We start from the raw sequence: 23619 nt of genomic DNA on the forward strand, positions 1-23619 counted from the left end.
AGACTGTCAATGGGTGTAGCCCCTTTGACTCCAAGTGACACTGATTTACACGGGCTGGGGATCTAGCCCCAGTGGAGGTGCAGCAATTCCCACCAGCTTTCTTCCCCTTAGGAGTCGTCCAGCTCAGGACTTTCCCCTTCCCAGCTCGCTCTTGTCTCCAGCTGACAAACTGCTTGACCCCAATCTGGCCAGTGTGGCTCAATCCTCTGGACACCTTGCCCAGCAGGCCCCTGGGGGCTAGCATGCTCACACCTCTTGCCAGGCTCGTCAGAGCCTTCATCTGAGGCTAATGCCTCTCCCGCGCTAGGCTCTGAGAACTGCGCCCACACCCCAGAAACACACCCGGGTCCCTTTCCCCGTCTGTCTGTCTGTCCTCTTACGACTCTCAAACCCACTTGTCTTTTCCTCTCCCTGCATGTGGGTTGCTTAGAAATGCCTCTTCTTCCTCTGAGGCCTCCTCTCCCTCTCTCCAGCTCATCCATTCCAACCCCGTCAGATTCTGATCGAGACCAGGACCCCCATTGTGCCGGGGGCTGCACAGATCCAGACCGCAATCAGGGCCCCCATTGTTCTGGGCGCTGCAGAGACCCTGACTGACTCAGTTTCCCAGATGTGCAACAGGGAAATACTCTTTCCTCTGCCTTCTCTTAGGTTTGAACACTTCAGGGCCAGGGACTGTCTCTCACTGTACGTGCAACACTTGGCACACTAGGGCCCCGAACCTCTGTTTGGTCCTCTCAGCACTGCTGTAATACACCTAATAAATGCCAAACTCCTCAGGGACTGGACCCGTCTCCAGACGGAGCTGACGAGGCCTTTAGCAGAAAAATGATTCTGTCGAATTTAAATGACCTAACAGACCGGGAGAGGGGAAACCGGAGAGGAGGAAATGAGATAATTAAGTGAGATGAAAAATCATTGATGAGGTAGCAGGCAGCATGTAAGCTGGGTCCTGGCCAAAGGGAGGTAATTTACAGGCTTGTGAGCTACCCTAATATTGAGTCACAGCATCATTTGAAAACCATGAGTCTGGCCCCTGAAATCAGGAGACTGGCTTAAAAATCATGAGATTATTTAAAATAAAAATACACCCAGGGTTCTTTTTTATTGGCTTTCTAGTTTCTGAGCCTTCCCGGGTGATATTTTCAATCTTTACCCCCAACCAGGAGGGCTGGAAACTTACTTCTTAAAAAAATAAAATAAAAAAGCCAAGATCATTGTGGAAACCCATAAGTCCAGATGCCAGCTGCTATAAAATGTGATAAAATCACATGACCTGGAAACACTGGGACACTAAGGATTTCAAGAGAGGAAGAATGACCCAGTGCTTAGGCCTATACCTGCCAATGAAATGCAGCCAGGTCTGGAGTGGAGCGTGACCGCTCTTCAGTAACGCTGCACAACCGCTCCCCATCACAGGCTGGGAGCCGAGTTTCAGCCTGTGACCTTTAGCACAGACTGAGACCCCCTTGAGTCAAAGGAGCAACTCCAGTAACCGCCAGCAGTAGTAGGCTGTTATCCTCTATGTGGACCAGGCACTAGAAGGGGATGCGGCACACTTTACAATTGGGCAGAAGGTGAAGGAGGCTCTTGGGAGTTGAGTTTGGAGTAATGGAGCTGCTGCTCAAACAGGGCTGCTGGCTTTTGCTAGAAGGAGAATATAAAGCTTCAGCAGGTGCTTATTCACACGACCTTTCCATTGTGTGAGGATTTCACATTTCTCAATGGCACCGTCCTTGGCTTAGACAAAGGCCTGGGCTGAACAGAACAGGAGCGGGGGAGTTGTCACAGGGCTTTTCAGACTTGAGCTGCGTGACGGAGACCACTCAGAACAGGGCCGGACAAAATCCTGGAGATGGTGTGCACTGGATGGGGACTGGAGGCTTTTCCTCCAGCCCCGACGTCTGCGCCCGTGAGTTTACAGGTGCAAGGAGCTGTGTTACAGGAGTAGGGTCGTATCCCTTGCGTGGCACTTGCCGTGCTCTATGTTGTACAGGCTGCCGTGGCAGCCGAGTGTGTGTTTGCGCGTATAGCTAGGCTTGGCGCCTCTGTGGGTGTTGGGAATCCAGCCATGCCCATGGGGGCCCGTCATGCTGGCGTTATTGTGTGAAGAGCAAAAGACCCAAGCCAAAGGTGGCAGGTCTTTTGCTGGAGAAGCCCGGGATGGGGTCGCTGCTGGGCAGCTCCAGCCTGAGTGGCAAATCCAGACCCTTGGTGGGTGCCCTTCTGCCCTCAAAGCCCCATAGAGAGCCCGGCTCTCAGTCACGCCCTGACAGCCTCACAGGGTCTTAAGGTGGATGGAAACAGACCCTGAGAATTTGCCTCCCCCCTCAATTGCAGGGAGAGACGGAGGCCAGTATGGAGCTGCTCATGGGGCCCAGTACCCAACCAGTTCATAGTCCCTGATGTAGTGGGTGGGGGTGCTGGGGCGGGGGTGTGGCTGGAGCTCATGGCACATTGGGTGTTCTCTGCCCCCCAGGACCCATAGGGGGTGTGGCTGGAGCACACGGCACTGTGAGTGTTCTCTGCCCCCCCAGCCTGCTGGGGGCGGAGCGTGAGCTGAGCAGCCCTGAGGCTGCTCTCATTGACTCTGGAGCCCAAGCAGGGCCCAGAGTGCAAAAACATGACTTGGGACCCACCCCATGCACCCTCCCTGCTTCAAGCGCAGCATCAAGGTCACAGAGGACCCAGCCTCCCGGGTGGTGCTGTGTGGGGGCTAGAGAGAACCACAGGGTCTGTTCAGCGTCCATCATCCTCCATAGACGATCCCCTTTAAGTTCCCCCAGTCCAGCCCCAGCCCTTTCCTCTAGTACTCTCTCGTTGTTTCCTCCATCGCCTCTTCAAAGGTCACTTGTGGGAAACTGGATTATTTTTGCCTCCCTCGTTCCCTCTTCCCTCCCCCCCCGACCTCCCGCTTGAATTTATGATGCCTGGGCGCCAAAGGCTGCTGCGGTAACGTGGGTGTGCAGCGAGGGGAAAATATTGGCGCTCTCTCTCTGAAGTGGTTTAATGTATCCGCCTCCGAAGACACAATGGCATAATGAGGCAAAGGAGCGGGAAGGGAATCTCACTCCCGAAGGGAAGCAGCTGGAGCTGCCGGAGTGGCAAGCGTCTTCTATGGGCGGAACGAGTTGGAGTGTTCTCAGGTGCGAAATCAGCAAGTGGATGTCTCTTCCGCTCCACGTTTTATGTTCCCAAAATCTCATGCTTCGAGGCTGCTGCCAATCTCTGGCGGGGGTCAGGAAGGAAAGAAAATGTCTCCCGTGTATTCTGGAGTTGTTTTTTGGTTTTGTTTTTTTTTACCCTCTCCTTCCTGTCAAGCATCAGAAATGGCTCTGGCTGGAGATGGGACACAAGCCAGGCTGGGTCCGTGCTCTGAAGTGGGATAGAGAATTTTCTTTCTCAGGTGCTTGGCTGGTGACTTGGTCTAATTCTGGTTGTCGGGCTTGGTGCGGAAGTGGCTGGGGGTCATTTAGGGGTCTTTTCTGGCCTTAAACTCTGTGCCCTGGTGAAATCCCTAAGGCAAAACGGGATGGGTTGAGACCATTCACCCCTAGTCTGCACCGGAGCCTCTGCTATTCCTCTTACCTTATGCTGGTGTCAATCAGTAGCAGCCCCGTGGTGTTACACCAGCATGAACAAAGAGGCAGGTTCTGACCCTGAGATTCTAGCCACTGGGGCAGCTCCTGCCATGGGGCTATCACAGATTCAAATATTCTTTGGATCAGGCACATAATGCGCAGTGACCAGCAGGCTAGACAAGCCCATAGGTCGACACAATCCCTGCCCCAAAGAGATCACACTCTAACTAGTCCAAGACTGAGGAAACCGAGGCACAGAGCAGGGACAGTCACAGACCAGGAATAGAACCCAGGTATCCTGACCATCTTCCTACTAGGCCATACAACCTCTCATCCTTAGCGGTTTGCTCTTTGCATGGCATGCACTTGGGAGAAGAGGCAGTTTCTCATGACTCAGGAATATGAAGATGTTTCGGGGTTTTTTTTAATAACAAACAGTGGGTGGAATGAAATGAATAATTACTGCGAAAAGCAGATACTTTGTCGAGCCTCAGAGAGAACATAGACGGGTTGGGGGGATGTATATAGGCTGGAGGGAGGATCTGGGGGAAATGGATGTGCTGTGAGAGAGGCAGGGATGAATGGGGAGTTAGACTGGATTCAGGAGGAGACGGGAGGAAATCAGTGCTCTCCTGGGCTGCAGAACAACTGTAGCTTGCTGCCTAAGCTAGATCCAGTTACTAACGGCTTGACGGAGTGGGGGAAAGGACTCGTATGGCTATTCCAGAGTAATATACCTACTCTGGAATAATTCCTCCAGATTAAATTACTCTGCTTGGTGTCGGAATAGAGCATCCAAATAGGGAACTATTGCAGAATAGCCATTCTGGTCAATTTCCCCATGTAGACGACCCAGCTGAGATCAGGGCCCCCCTTGTGCCAGGCGCTGCACAGACCCAGAGTCAAAGACAGTCCCTGCCCCGCAGAGCTTCCACTCTAAAGAGAAGGACCATTCTTCCCATTTTACAGATGGGGAAACCGAGGCATGAAGGAACTTGAGCAAGCTCACACAGGTGGGAACTGAACCTAGATCTCCTGAGTCCATGCCCAGCACTGTAACAACGAGATTGTCATGGCTCCTGCATCTGAGGCCTGAAGCGGAAAGGAAAACCACTGAGTTGTCTTTCTGTCCCAGGGCATGGCTCCCATTGCTGTTGGTCCTAGGGGTGCTGGGCTGCAGGGAGCGGGGATTCAGTGGGAGGGGGTGTTTCCCCCTCACAGTCAGTGCTGGCCCCAATGTACAGGTGCCAGGGGATGTGGTGCTTCTGGAAGCACAGAGGGTGGTTCAGCAAGGGGGAGCTAGGAGGGGTCTTGCTTTAAAGAAGGGGCGATAGAGACAGTGTAGCAATAGGGAACCCGATTCTCTGTTCCTGCATCCCTGTGCTTGGGACAGAGACAGGGTGGACAGGAGTTTAAAGCCTCCGTTGCTCTCACAGCATTCTGTGTTTGTGCAGCAGCCTGCCTGCCTCCTGGTGTAAGGTAGAGCAGCCTTCAGGCTGCTCTAAGTCATGCTCCACCCCCACCCATGGGCTCTGGGGGGCAGAGAATGCCCAATGTGCAGTGCGCTCTAGCCACGTATCTATGCTAGAAGCAGAACCTTCACACCGGAGGCCTTCTGCGTGGGTGGGGAGGAGATTGTCAGGGGCTCATCCCTCCCCCAGAGTAGCATGGAGGGGCTGGAGGATGACAGAGAACCAGTCACAGAGGGTTGGGGGATCAGAATCAGGTAGGTGGCGGAGCCCAGAAGGTTGAAAGGTCTATTTTCTGCTCTCCTTTATTTAACGTCTTTCTCCTTCCCTCTCTCCTGGGAAAGAGCGTTCCACCCCACTTAGAACTGAGCCAGCACCGATCCCCGCAGCTGGATTTCCCCCCAGGCTTGCCTGGCCGTGATAACAGAGTTATGAAAAGGCCAAGCAAGAGGTTTGACTTCTGGGGAGAAAAAAAGAAACCAAAAACGCTCATCTCAGAGCCGCAGATTAAATTATTCATCAGCAAATTATCTCCCTCCTCTGGTTTGCCTGGAGATTGTTCTGCCTGCAGAGGAGCGGGGCCCTCCCTTAATCAAATTGGCTTCCCAGGAGGCAAGTGAAGCTAGACAAGGCAATTGGCAGCTCTCACGTCCGGGCTCCCACGGCGGAATCCCCCAACATCGGCTCTGATTTGTTGCAACGCCCCGGGCTGTGTAGCTAGCAGAGCACATAAGGGAGGGGAGCATGTGTGGGAAATCTGCCCAGGCCAGCAGCCTCAGACCCATAGCTGCTGCGGTACCCCTGGGGCGTCGGGTGCACCCAGATCTTTGCACCCCATGGGAGGGGTGGGATGCTGGCCGTTTCCATGGCCACTCCCGCTTCTGGTTGCTGGGTAACCATACCAGGGGAGGGAATTTCTATGCTTTGGAGAGTGCCTTTGGGATACTAGTACCAACCCAACCCCATTGCACCCGGGGGAATCCCAGCAACCTCCGCCTTTGCTCTGCAGCCCGTCAGCTGAGCTTGTGCATATGAATTTCAAGAGAGGGTAGAAGACCGAACTCCCGGCCGTCCTGCTCCAACAGCGCCCGGGCCTTGAGCTAAAGGGGAGTCACCCTGGCCATGTAGAGGCCTGACACGCAGTTGACCAGTTCTGATTCCACACAGTAGGTGGCGGTGTTGCACAACCCCACGACAGTAGCATGGGATAATAGCGAGTGCTGTCGCCAGCCCCCTGCTAGATCATCGTCCAGCAGAGCTCACACCCCGAGCCACAAAACGATTTAGGTTCAGCCCCGAACTCCCTGCGCTGGGCAGGCTTAGGACAAACCCCTTCCCTCGGCATCTGCTATTGGTTAACTTAGGCCGCTCCCTGCCAAGCGTGCTGGCTTCTCTGGACCAGGCTCCTAGGGGACTCCCCCTCCCATTCGTTGTCTGGGGATCCTAAGTCCCCATGTGGATTTGGTCTGCAGATTTGTCCCATGCAGAGCTGGGCGCACTGAAGGTGGGGGGAGAAGGGTAGGGATCCCCCCTTCTCTCCTTGCATCAGCATGCACAATGGGAACACACTGCTGCCAGCCTCCTTTGCTCTGCTTTTCCCCCTTGCTGACCGGCTTCCAAAACCTCTGATGTATAGAGTGCCACAGTATTACCCAGCCAGGCGTGCGCCAATATATTGCACATTCACTTTGGTCAGGATGTTTGTTTGACACCCCCTCCAGTGAGTGCGCACTGATCGGAGATCTCGGGCCCGTGGAATATTAAAACGCTGCTCTGGCAAACTTTTCACAGGCTCGTCTGGGAAGCATGGGCAATGGGGCATTGTGGAGGAAGGAAGGGTGAAGATCTTATCAAGGAGGAACACAAGCACCCAGCATGACGGGGTCCTGATCTCGGTCAGGGTCTGTGCAGTGCCTGGCGCGACGGGGCCCTGATCTCAGTCAGGGTCTGTGCAGTTATGTTGAGCAACGCACAGGCCAGTAGCAACCAAGGCTGTTGCCCCAGGAGAGGTGCCAATTCTCCCCCTGCCTATCCCTCCCCTTCCTGCAGCCCACGACACCCACTCTGCCAATACCTCTAGTCTCATCATCTTTGTCTTGGCAGGAAATCCCTGCAGGTGAAGATTGTGGATGACGAAGAGTATGAGAAGAAGGACAACTTCTTCATCGAGCTGGGGCAGCCACGCTGGCTGAAACGGGGCATCTCGGGTAAGGCCCTCTGCCCTTTTATGGCCCTGGTGTCGTTGGAGTCGAGGTTCCCTGTTTCTCTGCCCACATGAAACACGCTGAGAGAAATCAAACAGCGCCCCATGTTTCTTGTCTAAAGCCAGGAGGGGGCAGTTTGCCCCTGGCTCCCTGCCTCCGTGTGAAGGGAGGCAGCATGTCCTATTGGGTGGGGATTTGCAGTCAGGACTCCTGGGTTCCTGTTGTGGTGGAGGGAAGCGAGTGAGGACTGTTGGTTAGAATGCGGGACTGGGAGCCAGAACTTCTGGGTTCTATCCCCAGCTCCAGTAGGGGAGTGGGGTCTAGTGTCTAGAGCAGGGGGTGCTGGGAGTCAGGACTCTAGGGCTCTGTTCCCAGGTCTGGGAAGGGAGTGATATCTAATGGTTAGAGCTTTGGGTGTGGGCAGGGAGTCAGGACTCCTGGGTTCTTTCCTAGGCTTTGGGAGGGGAGTGGGGACTACTGATTAGAGTGGCGCGGGGCTGGGAGGCGGGACTCCTGGGTTCTGTGTATTCCTGGCTCTGGGAGGGGAGTGGGGTCTACTGCTTAGATCAGTGGGATCGTAAATTAGGGGTCCTGTTGCCCAGTTGTGGGTGGCAGTGATGATTTAATGACAGTGCGGGGCAGGCTGAGCTGCAGAGCAGGGTGCAGTGGGAGACGTCAAACGTGCCAGGTTTCTTTAAGGGCATGCAAGGAATTCTGCATGGAGAACAGCCCTTGCTTGCAGCCCTCGCGGCCCCGGGATTTCGATGTGAGTGCGTTATGAATCCAAGTTTATTGGATCCAGCTTCCCCGGCCCCAGCATAGGAGAGAGGACAGGGCTTGGGATCTTTCACTGTTAATGGTACTGGATAGATCAGAGGCTCAGTATATGGGGATGCCTCTCTGGTCTCTGTGCCAGCTGGAACTAACCACCATTATCCCCTGCTGCCCATTCGGCAGAACGAGTTTGCCAGGTCTCAGCCCTGTTCCCTGCAGGAAGGAGCCCAGCTGGCACTAACCAGCCCCCTTTGCCAGCATTCCCTTCAGGGATCCCATGAGCTGACCACGCCACAGAGATGGCACTCCCTACTTGATGATTGCTCCACTCACCCCACTTCCTGCCTTCAGCCGGGACCTTTCCTCTGGTTCCCCCGTACATGGTGCTGATCAGCTCGCCGTGCTTATTGTGTGTTTTTTCTCCCTCTCTCTCTGCAGCTCTCTTGCTAACTCAAGGTAAGGCCCTGTATCCTCACCTTGTCCTCTCCTCCATTCTGCCTTTCCTCCCCCTCTATCTACCTCTGCGCCGCCTAAGGTGGAGGTCTCCAGGGGCCAGGGCATGTGGGAGTCCCAAGCCGTATCAGTCGCCCATCAGACAAGTAGGGTCAGTTCCCAAAGGCAGAACTCACACCGCTTCAAAGGGAGCGGGCCTGTGGTTTGATGATCACACTTTCTATTAAGGTTCCATGTACAACAGTTTATAAAGGGTAAATAGACAATGAAGAGACTGATCATGCCGTAGATTCCAAGGCTAGAGAATCAGAGAGATGTCGGGACCGAGTAAACCTAGACCAGCCCTGACGGGTTTCTCCGACCTGTTCTTAAAAACCTCCAATGACGGGGATGTCACAGCTTCCCTTGGACGCCTGTTCCAGAGCTTCACTCTGCTTAGGGTTAAAAAGCATTTGCTAGTATCTAACCGAAGCCTCCCTTGCTGCAGATTAAACCCATTACTGCTTGTCCTGTCTTTAGCAGACATGAGACCAATTGATCACCATCCTCATTATAAAAGCCCGTCACATATTTGAAGATGATCAGATCTCCCCCCTCGCCCCACTCCACTCTTTTCTCCAGACTATGCCCTGGTTTTTTAATCTCTCCTCCTAGGGCAGGCTTTCTAAACCTTTTCTCATTTTTGTTGCTTTCCACTGGACTCTCTCCAAATTGTCCACATCTTTCCTGAAGTGTGGGGTTCAGCATTGCACACTATATCCAGCTCAGGCCACCCCGGGGCCAAGCAGAGCGGGACAGTTACCTCCCGTGTCTCACATATGACACTCTTGTTAGTACAGAATGATACTAGCCTTTTTCGCAACCGCATCACATTGTTGGCTCGTATTCAATGTGTGATCCATCGTGACCCCCAGCTATTTTTCAGCCATATGGTCCCCTCGCCGGTTATGCCCCATTTTGTAGTTCTGCACTTGATTTCCGCCCCCTAAGTGAAGTACTTGGCACTTGTCCATATTGAATTTCCTCTGGCTGATTTCAGGCCAGTTTTCTAATTTGGGAAGGGCGTTTTGACTTTAGTCTGCTCTCCTGTCTAAGACAGGCCATAGAACTTCCATGGCTTAGCTCCTGCTTGTGCTAGAGCAGAACCTTTTTAAAAAACATCCAATCTTGTCTTCAAAATTGCCCGTGATGGAGAAGCCACCATGCCCATTGGTAAGTCGTTCCACAGGTTAATTACCCTCCCTGTTACAAATTTGCACCTTAAATTTGCAGTCTCAATTTTTCTAGCTTCAACTTCCAGCCATTGGAAAGAGACACTTTAATAAACTGTGAATCTGTTGTTACTAGACCCCAGCAGCTCAACAGATTGCCTGTAATCATTTATTACCCCTTCTACCAACATGGCAACTATAACATGAGCGGCTCATGTCTGGAACGTTCTTGTAGCAGCTGTTAACCCTTTATAAGCCATTGATAAATGGAAAGGTAATAGAAAGTGTGACTGTTTTGATGGCACAACTCCTGTCAGAGGCCATGATATGACCAATGTATTATTATTAATGAGGATATTATGGATGAGGCATCTTAATGAGGTTTAATTGACTCTGTATATGGAGATGACTTAGGAGGGGTGTGTGTGTCTCTAATGCAGGTTTAATATGCCTCCTCCATGGCTTAACACGTGTCCTCTCTGGCTTAGCACCATGTTTTCAGACTCAGCCGCCTCTATGGCTTACCACAAGTTCTCCATAACTTTACATGTATTCTCCATGTTTACAGTGTGTGTTCTCCATGGCTTACCATGTGAGTTCTGTATAACTTACCATGTGTTCTCCGTGGCTTACCACGTGTGTTCTTCATAACTTAACATGTGTTCTCCATGGCTTACCATGTGAGTTCTGTATAACTTACCATGTGTTCTCCGTGGCTTACCACGTGTGTTCTTCATAACTTAACATGTGTTCTCCATGGCTTACCACGTGTGTCCTCCATAACTTAACATGCGTTCTCCATGGCTTACCATGAGTCCTGAGGCTTACCACATGTTCTCCATGGCTTGCCACCAGCTGGAACAGACAGAAGGGAGATCCATGCACAGCTGGAAGTCAGCTGAGAGTATGGGGCAGGCCAACAACACTTCAATAAAGGGGTTTGAGGAGGACAGAAAAGTTCTCATGGTACACTGTGAACCAATTCCAAGAGTAGCTCCAGGCACTATGCACCCTGGGATATGCCCCCAGGAATCCTAGCACCAAACCCAGATAATTGCAGCACCAGGGTGGACGTGGCTACACAGGTGTGGGCATGTGTGGTTGTGGACCTTTGCAAGTGGGTGTGGTAAGCACGAGTCCACATGCACGTCAGCTAAAACACAGGTAGGCACACTCTGCAGCGCAGACATACCCGTGTGGGGGAGGCATAAGCACCCTCAGTGCCTCCCTCCCCAGCCTTCTAGAACCAGGAATTCCCCTTCACCCATTATCTCACCTGCAGCAACAGCCAGTGACGATTTTCAGCAGAAAATGTTGATTGATCGTCAAAACCCCCCATCATTTTCGACCCCAAACTGCCGAATTTTCAGCCCAAGGGACTGCCCAAAAACCAGAACCTTTTCAGCCCCAAACTGCAAACGTTCCGACCCAAAGTGGCCAAGATTCCCCCCCAAAACAGTTGGCCCCCAGCGGCAAGCTATTTGGTTTTCAGCTGAAAATGTTCTGGTTTTAAGCATTTGGTAATCTGATGGGAAAAAAACAGGCAATTTCTCAGGCTTTCCTTCAGAAAATGTGCTATGTTGAATATCCAGTTTTTCATCCAGGAAAAATGTTTTTATGGAAAATTCCATACCCCCCAAAAAATTTACCAACTCTGCTCTGTACCCCCCAAAAAATTTCCATACCCCCCAAAAAATTTACCAACTCTGCTCTGTCCTTATCCTGCAGTTGCAAACGAGGGGGGCGCCCGCGGGCTGTTAGTTAGGTCTCCTGCATGCAGGCACCCCCGGGCAGATAAAATGCTACATCCTGCAGGGCTTAGCTGGCAGATATCGGTCGCTGTGCTGTTTGTCAGCCTTTGGTTGTGAAGCTTTAAGGCATGAGTGTGTCTGCTTGAATTATGTCTTCTGGTAGCAAAGAAAGGGGAGAGTCCATCAGATCAAACCCAGTTGCTGTGGGCACCAGGGCCTGGCTATGTGATCTCTGCATTAATGCACCCTTGTGTGGATGCAGGAAAACCAGGGCTGAGGAGGGAGGCAAGCTAGGACTGAGAGTGGTGTGTGTTTTGTGTGTGTGTGTGTGTGAGAGAGAGAGAGAGGAACATCATGAATGTGTGTGAGAGTGGGGATTGTGATGGTGAGTGTGTGTTTTGTGTGTGTGTGTGAGAGAGAGAGAGGAACATCATGAGAGTGAGGATTGTGGTGATGAGTCTGTGTGTTGTTGGCGTGTGTGGGTTGTGGGGATAAGTAAATGTGTGTGTGGGTTTGTGTGTATCTAGTGTGGAGACGTGTGTAGCTCTGGTACAAGCCACTGTCAGAGACGGAATAGTTGGAAAAACAGACCACGATCTGACCCAGTGCAGCAGCTCTGATGTTCTTATGGAAAAGTTTACAATGCCGTCGTGATCCCCACATTGTTACCTGCTTCTGAAACTTGGCAAATGCTAGAAACCCACTGCAAGGAACTTAATATGTTCCGTCAGCCATGCTTGCAAAGAATTCCTGCTGTCTGCTGGCAGGATTGAGTAACCAGCACAGATACTGAGACTGAAGTGGTTTGGGCAAGCTGTACAGATGTCAAAAAAACCCGTGTCCCTACGCAAGCCTTTGACTAGATCCCATGGGGTGGAAGGTGGAAAGGAGGAGGAGGAAAGATGTCGCCGTCATGGAAACAGACTATAACAGAGCAAGAAATATGGCATTAGACAGATGGAGGTCGAAAGACTCGGTCACCTCATGTGTCACAAGGCATGAGAGCATCTAAAAAAAAAGCCAGTTCACACCATCTGGGGATCTGGGGCAGCTGATCGGGTCACTTGAACTTGGAATTAGATCACAGCTTTCTGGGTTAGAAGAATATTTGCAGGCACTGGGAGTTGGGAGATGAGTCACCAAAGAAAAACCCACTATTAGTGCAGGTTCATTGCTGCCCTGAATTCTTTTGAAATTGCACCAAACGGGAAAGGAAGGGCTGCCAGGCAGCCAGGCAGGGTACCAGCCAGCCAGGGGAGCGGGCCACCACTCTGAAGTGTCCTCAGTAATATCACCCTTAGATGGATTCTGAGAGGGGACAAATCACACAGAGCTGATTTTAATTAGAGATGGAACCAGTTCGTTGTTATCTCCTGTTGCGAATGGCACACACGACTGGATGTTAATTTCCTTACTGGAAACCATCAAGATGGGTTTTTCCCTGCTCTGCAGCACAGGTGCGTGCGCACACGCTCACACACACACAACCCTGCATGCACACAGTAACACACATACAAAAGTAGACTGAGCACACATGCAAAACACACTGCATGCACACAATGCCCCCTTTTATTTTTTTTTTGACCTGGTTGGTTAGCCAAAATCTGGGGCCCTGAGGCTTATTTCTGTGAAGAGGATAAACTGAGGCTAAAGTCAGGTGTTTCTTTGATGCAATCCTGTTTATTTGCAAGGAACGTACAGGCACCTGTTTCCTTGGAATGGGGGAGGGAATCAAAGAGCAGGAGAGTCACTTTGCTCACAGTTCCAGGCCCCTTGCCAGCCAATATGTTGCCCAAAATCCTCTCAGCTTTTTCTCAGGGCCATGGTACCAGTGCTGCTTTCTTCTCTCTCTCCACGGCTCTGGTCTCCCAGCCTCTCTTTCACAGACACACAAACCTTCATAAAACAGTGTCTTCTCTGCCCACATATATTTTGCATGTGTCTGCTTTTTGGACAGTGACATCTGCCTGCGTTTAGGGTGGAGGCTGCTATTGTTGGTTCCTTCCTGAATAGCTTCTTACAGCTATCTTAAACAAAGGTCAGTGGCTACTCCCAACTCATAACACACAGCTATACATGCATGCACATACACATGCTACTGCACATAAACACAGATGCTTATCTATGCACACATATGCAAGCACAAAGCATGCATACGCCAGTACTTGCACATATGTCCACCCGAACGTGTATGGACTCATATACACACACGTAAACACACACACATATAAACTTCCACACAGAAGCACAAAATACACACGCACAAATGTACGCACGCTTATATACATGCTAAGTTAAATTAAAAGTAAATTACAAAGCAGATTTTTGTGGGGCGGGCCCTGAACAGCTCAAGAAGCAAGCTGCAGCAAACTTGACTCTACCCTTTATAAGGCTTTGATGTAGGAATAATATGGGAACACATTGTTCAGAACCATGATGTATACTGAATGCTGAGTTATGTTTAGAGCAGAGCCTGGGATCCAGAACTCCTGGGTTCTATTCCCATCTCTAGAAGGGGCGGGGGGTAGTGGTTAGAACAGGAGACACTGGGAGCCAGGACTCCTGGGTTCTTTTTCTGGCTCTGGGAGTGGAGAGGGCGTTCTAGGAGCAGGAGCGTTGGGTTCTATTTCTGACTCAGGGAGGGAGTGATGTCTAGTGGTGAGAGTGAGAGTCGGGACTCCTGGTTCTATCCCCAGCTCTGGGAGGACAGTGGTGTGTAGTGGTTAGAGCAGAAGCGTGGGAGCCGGTGCTCCTGGGTTCTGTTCTGTGTGCTGTTGCTGACAGTCATTCACTTGCCCGTGCCTCGGATTTCCCCCCGCTGGCTGGTGGTGCCGATCTCTCTGACACAGGGGTTGTGATGCTTAGCTGATTAACACCTGCACAGCCTGCTGAGACCCTCCCATGGCAGTTGCTATAGCAATGCAAAGCACTGGAAGGAAAACCTGCCCCCTCCTGGTTGCTCCCACAGACTGTCTGCTGAATGTGATGAGCTCTCTCGGCCGTTGGGATGTAGCCACCCGGTCTCAGGGTGTCCTGGGCAGGACGGTCAGCACAGAGTGAGCTGTGTATGTGGGAAGCAGTTTATCTGCTGAGACCATCCCACGCGGGAGACATCGGGTTAGCTGCAATTTCAGCTGCTCTTGCAAATTCTCTCTGGTGAGTGGCTGATGGGGAGGAATGCAGGGCTCATGGCATCCCGGAGCTGCTAGATGGATGGATGGATGGGTCTGTATGGGGATGGATCTGTATGGGGATGGATGGATGGATGGAACTGTATGGGGATGGGTCTGTATGGGGATGGATGGATCTATATGGAGATGGATGGGTGGATGAATGGGTCTGTATGGGGATGGATGGATGGATCTATATGGGGATGGATGGATGGGTGGATGGATGGGTCTGAATGGGGATGGATGGATGGATCTATATGGGGATGGATGGACGGATGGATGGATCTATATGGGGATGGATGGATGGGTCTGTATGGGGATGAATCTGTATGGGAATGGATAGATGGATGGATGGGGATGGATGGATGGATCTATATGGGGATGGATGGATGGGTGGATGGATGGATCTATATGGGGATGGATGGATGGCTCTATATGGGGATGGATGGATGGGTCTGTATGGGGACAGATGGGTGAGTGTTATGGCCACTGGCTGAAAGTAACATCATCCCGATTGCTAAGGGTCTGACCCAGAGATTCACAGATTCGAAAGCCAAGAGGGCCCATTGTGATCGTCTAGTCTGACCCCCTGTAGAGGCCAGGCCAGAGAACTGCCCGAACCAATTCCTGTTTGAACTAGAGCCGATTTTTTAGGAAAACAACCGGTCTTGATTTCAAACTGCCGGCGATGGAGAACCCGCTGTGACCCCCGGTAAGTTGTTCTGGTGGCTAATTCCCCTCCCTGCTAAAAATTGATGCCTTATCTCCAGTCTGATTTTGTCCTGCTTCATCATCCAGCCGGGGGATCCAAAGCCGATTGAGCTGAGTGGGGGAATTGGTTTCCATTGGCTTTGGGTCAGGACCTTGCCGCGGCGCCCCGCCCACAGGAAGGGACGTCGTGTCACTGGGGCTGGGCGATGGACTGGGTCCCCTTCTGCATCTAGCCAGTTTGGTCCAATCACACCAATGCTGACTCCATCCACTTCCCAGTGCACGCCAGGGAGGGGAATTGGAGTAGGGGCATGGGTTCAATTCCCAGCACTGGGATCGGACAAGTCACATAGCCTCTGTGTGCCTCAGTTTCCCCATCTGTACTATAACTGCTCTGCCATGCCTCCCTGGGGTGTTGGGAGGATAAACACATTACAGAAGGTGGGGGGGGGGAGACACTTAGATGCTGTGGCAAAGGGGGGGCAGCTCTAGCTCTGTGGGGTGAACTAGATGGGGAAACTGAGGCTGTTTCTAGGAGGCTGATTTGTTCTCTCTTGTCCAGTCGAAGGGGATAAGAAGCTCTCGGCAGAGGAGGAAGAAGCCTGGAGGATCGCTGAGATGGGCAAGCCGATCTTGGGAGAGAACTGCAGGCTGGAAGTGATCATCGAGGAGTCCTATGACTTTAAGGCAATGACTCCGCTCGCTACATGGTCCGCAAGGCACCCTCACTGTAGGGGGCACAGGGGAGCCAGGCTCGGCTCAGCAGAGAACTGCAGGCACTGTTCCCAGCCTGGGAGGGGTAGGGGGACTAGTGGTTAGAGTGGGGGTGGGGGCTGGGTTCCATTCCTAATATGGAGAGGGGGAGTTTAGTAGGTAGAGCAAAGGGGATGGGGGTCAGGACTCCTGGGTTCCAAAACTCTGGAAAAGGGGGTGGGGGGTATAATGAGTAGAGGGGGGACTGGGAAATCAGGATTCCTAGGTTCTATCCCCAGCTCTGGGACGGGTGGAGGGTTTAGTGGTTAGAGCAGAGCAAGGGCAGCCTGCACCCCAGCCTTCTAATTACTAGGTCGCGCTTCCTTCCCACAGCTGAGAACAAAACCCAGGAGTCCTGGCACCCAGTCCCCCCACTTTAACTGGTGAGCAGCCAGCCTCCTCCGAGCTGGGGCAAGAATCCCGGAGTCCTGATTGCCTGCCAGCCCTTTTGCCTCCAAAGAGTTTAAGGGAGCTGCTTGGGCTGCTCTTTTCAGCTCATTTCCAGACTGATTTTCCAGGTGGTGTCCCTGTTCGGTGTGCTCTGCCACTCACTGGTCCATTTTGTAGCCGCTCCCCTGGGACCTTGGCAGACGGGGCACAAACTAGTGTGTGTCCATTATCATTCCTGCCCAGCAGCAACGCCCGCCCTGCTGCCTGTGGTGTAGTCCGTTACGGGGGATTCATTTGCAGACAGCTCCGATTTCAGAGCTAACCTCGCCTCTTTCCAAAAGCAGCTGCATTCGTACTCACACAGCCTCTGCCGTGCTCGGCGAAGGAGCAGCGAGCCAGAATTAGGCTGGCATTCTAGCATGGGCATCTAGCAGTGGCAGACATTCTACTGCGGGCATCTAGAAAAGGGTGCATGCTCCAGCACGTTCCTCTAGAACAGGCAGAGGTGCTCTAGCACGGGCATGAAGAAAGGGTGGGTATTCTTGCACTAGAATTGCCTGGTGTTCTGGTGTGGCGAGCTAAAATGGGTGGGCACGCTAGTGGGGTGGTCTCAACGGCACTGGCATTCTAGCACGGCAATCTAGACCAGTTTGGCGGTCTAGATCAATGATCCAGAATGGACTCATGACCTAGTACTGTCGTCAACAAGAGGGTGGCCCTCTCGCATGGTGATCTAGAGGGGGTTGGCTGTTGAGCAGAGTGGGTCAGCATTCTGACATGACAGGCTGGAGCTCTAGAGTGGGCAAATCTAGAATGGGCCAGTCTTCTACACCAGGTGATCTAGAATGGGTTGGTGGAATGGTCTGGCAATGTAGAATTAGCCGGCATTCTAGAGGAGGTGTTCTAGAGTGTTTAAAAATCGATGGTTGTTCTGAACCATCCTGGGATTGGCTGGTGTTCCAGAATTGACATGTGTTCTAGACATCAGCCTCAGATTGGCTGGTGATCTAGAATTAACAGGCATTCTAGACTCTGGAATTGGCAGGCATTCCAGATTGCTGTTCTAGAACTGATTGTCGGTCTCCGTGAATGATCTGGAACCGGCTTGCATGGTGATCGAGTACAGAGTAGACTTCTAGGGGGTGATGTAGAATGTGCTGGCGTTCTACGGGGTGATCTGGAACAGAACCTGCCTGTGCCACCCAGGGGATCCGTGACTCCAACCACCCCCCCCCCCGAGTCAGTCTCAAACATTTGTTTCAAATGGCTGGCACAGAAAGAGCTCTCCACATCAGCGCTCCCGGGCTGTGTGCCTCTCAAGCCTGACGGACAGCACCCATCAAGGAGGCTGCAGGGAGGAGACAAGGGAAGGAGCAGGATCAGATCAGATGGGGGGTATCATCCTGGGGCGGAGCAGGAGGGGTAGAACTGAACCCCCAGTATGGGATATGAACAGAGGGGCAATATGGCAAACTCATCTCACATAGGGGGCCACTGAGCGGACCTTGCCAGTCTCCCCCACTCCAATTTGATACCACTCTTATCCCTGGAAACTCACTGATCCCCCCCCCAACAGAACACTGTGGACAAGCTGATCAAGAAAACCAACCTGGCCCTGGTCATTGGCACCCATTCATGGAGGGAGCAGTTCCTGGAAGCCATCACCGTCAGTGCAGGTGGGTGCCAGGGCTGCCCTGGGTATAAGCAGCCCTCACGCCCCACCCCAGAAGTGGCTGCATCTCAGTACCGGGTGAGAGGTCCCTGTATAAAAAGCCTCCATGCCCCACTCCAGAGGTGGCTGCATCTCAGCACCAGGTGAGAGGTCCCTGTCTAACGAGCCCCCATACCCCAACCCAGGGAAGCTGCATCTGAGCTCTAGATGAGGGGTTCCTGTATAATGAGCTGCTATGCCCCACCCCAGAGGCGTCTGCATTTCAACATGGGCGGGTGGGGAAAGCAACACGCTGGCTGACACTCTGCCATTCCCTGCCAGGTGACGAGGAGGAAGAGGAGGACGGGCGGGAGGAGAAGCTCCCATCCTGCTTCGACTACGTCATGCACTTCCTGACCGTCTTCTGGAAGGTGCTGTTCGCCTGCGTCCCACCCACCGAGTACTGGAACGGCTGGGCCTGTTTCAGTGTCTCCATCTTGGTCATCGGGATGCTCACTGCCCTCATCGGCGACCTGGCCTCCCACTTCGGCTGCACCGTAGGCCTCAAGGACTCCGTCAATGCTGTGGTCTTCGTGGCCTTGGGCACCTCCATTCCGGGTACAGTGCCTGGCATAGCGCCCCAGCACCACAGGGCCAGGGGCTGGTCAGCGCTGGAGGCGGGGGGACCCGGGAGCCTCTCCTCACGCAGTGTGGTGTTAGGGGGCTCTGGGCTGTAGGGAGCAGGGCAGGGGGCTCAGGAGGGGGCGTTCTCCCCTGGCACTCGGGGCTGGCCCCCCGCCCTGCGGTGGTGCTAGGGGACAGTGGCTTTTTGATGAGACATAAAAGTCAAGCCTTCCTCACCTGAGATCATTAAAGACGCCATGGGACAACTGACAAGAGTTGGGGCACCAGCAGAACTGGGAGGGGGAGCCCAGGGCAGGGCTAGCAGGGGGCTGCGGGTCGGGAGTGAGGGGCACCGGCAGAGCTGGCGGGGGGGGGGAGCCCAGGGCTGGAACAGTAGGTATGTTGGGATCTAAGGCAGCCCACTGCTGGGCACTGGGAGGTGCCGGTCCACGGCCGGGGGGGCCACGTGGACGGCTCCTCAACCAGCAATGAATTGATGCCCCCCCTCCCCATGTCTCCTCTCCCCCAGACACCTTCGCCAGCAAGGTGGCCGCCCTGCAGGACCAATGTGCCGACGCCTCCATCGGCAACGTGACGGGCAGCAACGCCGTCAACGTCTTCTTGGGTCTCGGCGTGGCCTGGTCCGTGGCCGCCATCTACTGGGCCGTGCAGGGCAAGGACTTCCTGGTGCAGACGGGCACGCTGGCCTTCTCCGTCACCCTCTTCACCATCTTCGCCTTCGTCTGCATCAGCGTGCTCATGTACCGCCGCCGGCCCCACGTGGGGGGCGAGCTGGGGGGCCCGCGAACGGCCAAGCTCCTCACCACCGCCCTCTTCCTGGGCCTCTGGTTCCTCTATATCCTCTTCTCCAGCCTTGAGGCCTATTGCCACATCCGGGGTTTCTGAGCAGCCGAGCCAGGCGCGCTGGCGCTGCCCCCCTCCCTCCGCCCTCTTTGGCCAGAGACACCACCTGGGGGGAGGAGGGAGGGTTTTGCTACATTCCGGCACCCAGATATTTGAGGGGCCTCTTTTGTTTTTGTAGGGTCTGCGTGGAACCAGGAGCCGCCCGCACCCAATCTGTCATGGGTGCAGCCATCATATGCGGTGGATGAGCCGCTCCCCCTAATTTTTTAGCGCTCTGTTGACATCACCCCACCCGGGTTCCCCTGTGTTGTGGCACCCATTCCCCTTGGATAGGGCCTCCCCCCGCCGCCTTCAGTTGGAGTACACCCTGCCCCCCCCCCCCCCGGTTTATAGAGTTGCTTGGAAGCCAGAGTGACCCCTTCACCCAAAGAGCTGCAGAGGTTGGGGGGGATTGGAGGGGAGGAAGGTTTAGGAGAAGGGGTAGCTGGGGAGGGGGCAGCACAGTTGTGTGTCTCCCTCCTCCCCCCCCCGGCTCGCATGGCGTGGTCGTGTAACCCATTTTATTCTCCGTTTTGCTCGCTGCGTGTCTGGGGACGGGTTGTGTCAGATGGCCGGACAGAGGGACTCTGGCTGCAGCGCCGGTTCGGCTGGGCCTAGAGGGATGATTTTGGGACAGGTAGAACTGAAGGGGGTGAGCCCTTCTCCAACCCCCCCTCCCCTGCACCCAGCTCTGGAGAGGTGTGAGAACGGGCTGCTGGATCTCGCCTGTGGTGGAAGAACAGCGCCCCCCTGTGTTGGCCTGCAGCGGGGTGCCCCTCACAGCTGGGCCGGCAGGGTGTGTCCATGCTGCGTTGAGGTCACTGCCCACTGGCCGGATGCCGTGTCCAGGCCCTGCTCCTGGACAGGTTGGCGGCGCTGAGCCACCTGTACCTCAGCCTGGTGTGACTCCCCAGTGCGCACAAGTGTGTGTGCACTGTCCATGTGCACGCATACGGCACGCACACGGCATGCATGTACACATGCTGCACACGCACGCTACACGCACACTGCACACGTACACATGCTGCACACGCATGCACACACATGGCACCAGACACACTGCACATACACCGACACTGCACACATGTACCTGTTGCACATGTGCGTGCACACACACACACACACACACACACACACACCATACACTTGCGCACAGACATTCACTGCACACACCCTGGTTCACATTTGAGCATGTGCTACAGACACACACACGTGTGCATACTCACTGCATGCACACCCCTGTTTACATTTGCATGCACACATGCAACACATGACCATGATGTACATGCATGCCTAGTAACAACTGCCCCCCCCCCCCACACAAACACACACACTGCTCCACCCCCTGTCTCCCAGTGCCTCTTCCCACACCCTGGTCAGCCAGTGGGGCCTGGCCCATGGCCCCACCCACAGCACAGCCTCTCAGGCCACAGTGTGTCATCATTCCATGGGGCAGGGAATGACCCGTCCCCTCCACTGTGGGGCTGGGGAGTCGTCCCTTGCAGCACCTGGCAGCCGATCCAGCCACTTAGCTTGTCAGTCGCCATGTGGGGCAGAGGGGAACTCAAAATCCCAAACTGTGACGTGCTCCCCACCCCAGGGGACTGGCCCCACTGGGATCCTGCGGGCTGGCCTTGCCCCCCGCTCCCTCAAGACCTGGGTCAATCCGTTGAGGGGAGCTATTTGTAAAGGGGGACACAGAGTCCGATTCCTGGTGTGTGGGGCCAATACACTGGTGGGGGGGCGTGAGATCATGTCTAATACCGTGGCTCTTTTGCCTTGCACAGAGATGCAGCCACTTCTGGGGTGGGGCAGAGCAACTGTTTATCCTGGGAGCCTGTGCCCAGTGCTGAAATGCAGCCACCTCTGGACTGAGCTTTCCCCAAGGGATTCCCCCTTAAATGGCTCCCAATCCTCCATGTCTGACATGCACTGAGCCAGAGCAGGTCTCAGCCAAGCGCTCATCGGCAGGACGCAGCTCTTGTCTCAGCAGAGAGGCCCGTGGCACTGAGCACTGGCCTTGACCGCAGAGGGGGGAACGCTCTCAGGGCCAAGGCTGAGCATCCCCTTTTGCAGAGCGTGCCCCTGCCCTGTGGGATACACAGAGACTTTAGGCTCTGGCAGGGTCATCAAGCCAGCGGTTTTAATAAAGAGCTTCTCAAAAAAATACGACAGGCCAGAATTTAGACACGCCGAAGGTCCACACTAAAGCTATATTTTGGCTGCAAACGGAAATATTTGAAGCCTGAAATGCCGGTGCAGTGCCTCACGGGAGGTATGGTTCAGACACGTCCTGCTCCCAGTCCCGCCACTGCTGGGACTGCTTGGTTGGACTACATCTCCCATGATGCACCACGGCTTTCCTGCTTGGCTGCAAGGCATCATGGGAAAGGAGAGGAGACTGGGAGCAGAAGGCACCCACTACAACTCCCACGTAGCACCGTGGCAGCATTTCAGACTGGAAATATTTTCATTTTGGGTTGAAAATTGTTCGTTTGGGGGGTTTTTAAACCAAAAAAAATGCACATTTTCGGTGGGAAGCAGCCACTCACTTAGTTGGAAACCCAATTCTCTCTGGAAGAACTGGTTGGATGACGATTAAGACGGGGGGGGCCTAGCTGGGCTTTGCCGGGGCGGTGCAATGCTCGGTAGGCGACTCATCTTGCAATGAGGTGAGAGACACCTTGCTAGAGCCTTGGTTTTTATTCTTTAAGCAAACTAGTCCCCAAGGCCAGGAGGGAAAAAAAAGTCCTTATTAAACGGGGGGCTGGGTCCTTTGCAAATTGGGCGGGTGCCGTTAAAACAGTGTTACCAACTCTCATGATAGGGGGTGTTTTATAAAGCCCCAGCACCTGCAGGTGCGGTATTAGATGAGACTCTTGGCTTTGTTTTTGTTTTTTTTTTTAAATGCACGTTTCTAGCCCTTAAAGCTGCAGAGAAGAGCTTGATGTTGTGTTCCCCCCTCACCCCCCGCAACAGCTCCACTGCCAGACAACAAAATAAATCCCCGTGTGTCCTTTTTTTAAAAAAAAAAAAAAAACAGGAATTTTTAAGCGCATCTTAATGCGCTGAGGTGATTTTTGAACAGGCGGGGCGATTGCCTTCGCTACTATCAGCTGAGCAATTTTCTAATGCCACAAGAGCGCGTCCGGGGGGCTGGAGCAGCATGGGGGGAATTGTCCCCACTTAGAGGGCAGCGTTTTTAACCTGGATTTCTTACCGCTTCTGCGGCCCAGTTTTTTTGGATAACAGTGACAGTTTTCAGACAATGGATTTTTGTAGCTTAGGCCGCCACCCCAGACGGCCGGGATGGGGGGGCAGAGGTCGTCTCCTGCGCCTTCTTTCTATTCTCTTTCTTCTCTTGTCAGTGGTTTCTTCCGTCTCCTTTCGACACACTGGGTCTCTTTCTGTACGAGTTGCCATATAAATCTTTGAATATTGCCTGTCAACTTAACTTCATTGTGGACAAGAAAACTTGGTGGGAAAATGTGCATGCCACCTTCTGGTGCAGACGGATGACTTTATGAATACATTTATTTTGAAGAAAAGAGGCGTGACATCGTCATTTTTTGGCATCAAGGGAAAAGTTTATTTCTTTCTTGACTGGTTTCCCTGCTGAACCCAGTTCAGACCAATGCACACCCCCGCCCCAATCTAACCCAGTAGCCCTCACCCCATCCTGCCACCCAAGATCAGACCAATGGGCTCAGCTAACCCACTAGCTTTCACCCACCTTGCCACCCTGGATCAACCCAATGGACCTATCTAGCCCAGTGCCATCCCCCCTCCAAACACCCCATGTCCTGGGTGATACAAACTCTTTTTTGGCTCAAGATACAGTGTGTCATTACCAAGGAAGGCCACTAGAGGATGGTCTGCCACCGAGAACTGAGCTCTGACCGAGCATCACTGGAATAGGCACCTGGCCAGATGTTCTGCGTTTTCTCATTTATATGTAGCATTGCTCTAACCAC

General features: G+C 53.5%; 1 protein-coding gene across 4 annotated transcripts in view; it reads left to right on the plus strand.

Moving 5' to 3' along the window:
* SLC8A2 (solute carrier family 8 member A2) overlaps window positions 1-19940 on the plus strand; it is a 60375-nt gene extending 40435 nt beyond the window's left edge. Inside the window, exons 2-7 of one of the 4 annotated variants that reach the window (XM_067557290.1) lie at window positions 7154-7257; window positions 8467-8484; window positions 15887-16011; window positions 18044-18143; window positions 18461-18736; window positions 19272-19940. In XM_067557290.1, coding sequence (XP_067413391.1) covers window positions 7154-7257; window positions 8467-8484; window positions 15887-16011; window positions 18044-18143; window positions 18461-18736; window positions 19272-19648 — 1000 coding nt within the window. In that variant the 3' untranslated portion in view covers window positions 19649-19940. Of the gene's footprint in view, window positions 1-7153; window positions 7270-7459; window positions 7469-8466; window positions 8485-15886; window positions 16012-18043; window positions 18144-18460; window positions 18737-19271 lie in introns of all 4 variants that reach the window. The other 3 variants (XM_067557293.1, XM_067557291.1, XM_067557292.1) reach the window with 3 other exon arrangements.
* The last annotated feature ends 3679 nt before the right edge of the window (window positions 19941-23619 follow it).

The sequence above is a fragment of the Emydura macquarii genome, unplaced genomic scaffold (genome assembly GCF_026122565.2).
Source record: "Emydura macquarii macquarii isolate MOO-44397 ecotype Brisbane River unplaced genomic scaffold, CSIRO-AGI_Emac_v2 contig_1790, whole genome shotgun sequence".
Taxonomy (NCBI): Eukaryota; Metazoa; Chordata; order Testudines; family Chelidae; genus Emydura; species Emydura macquarii.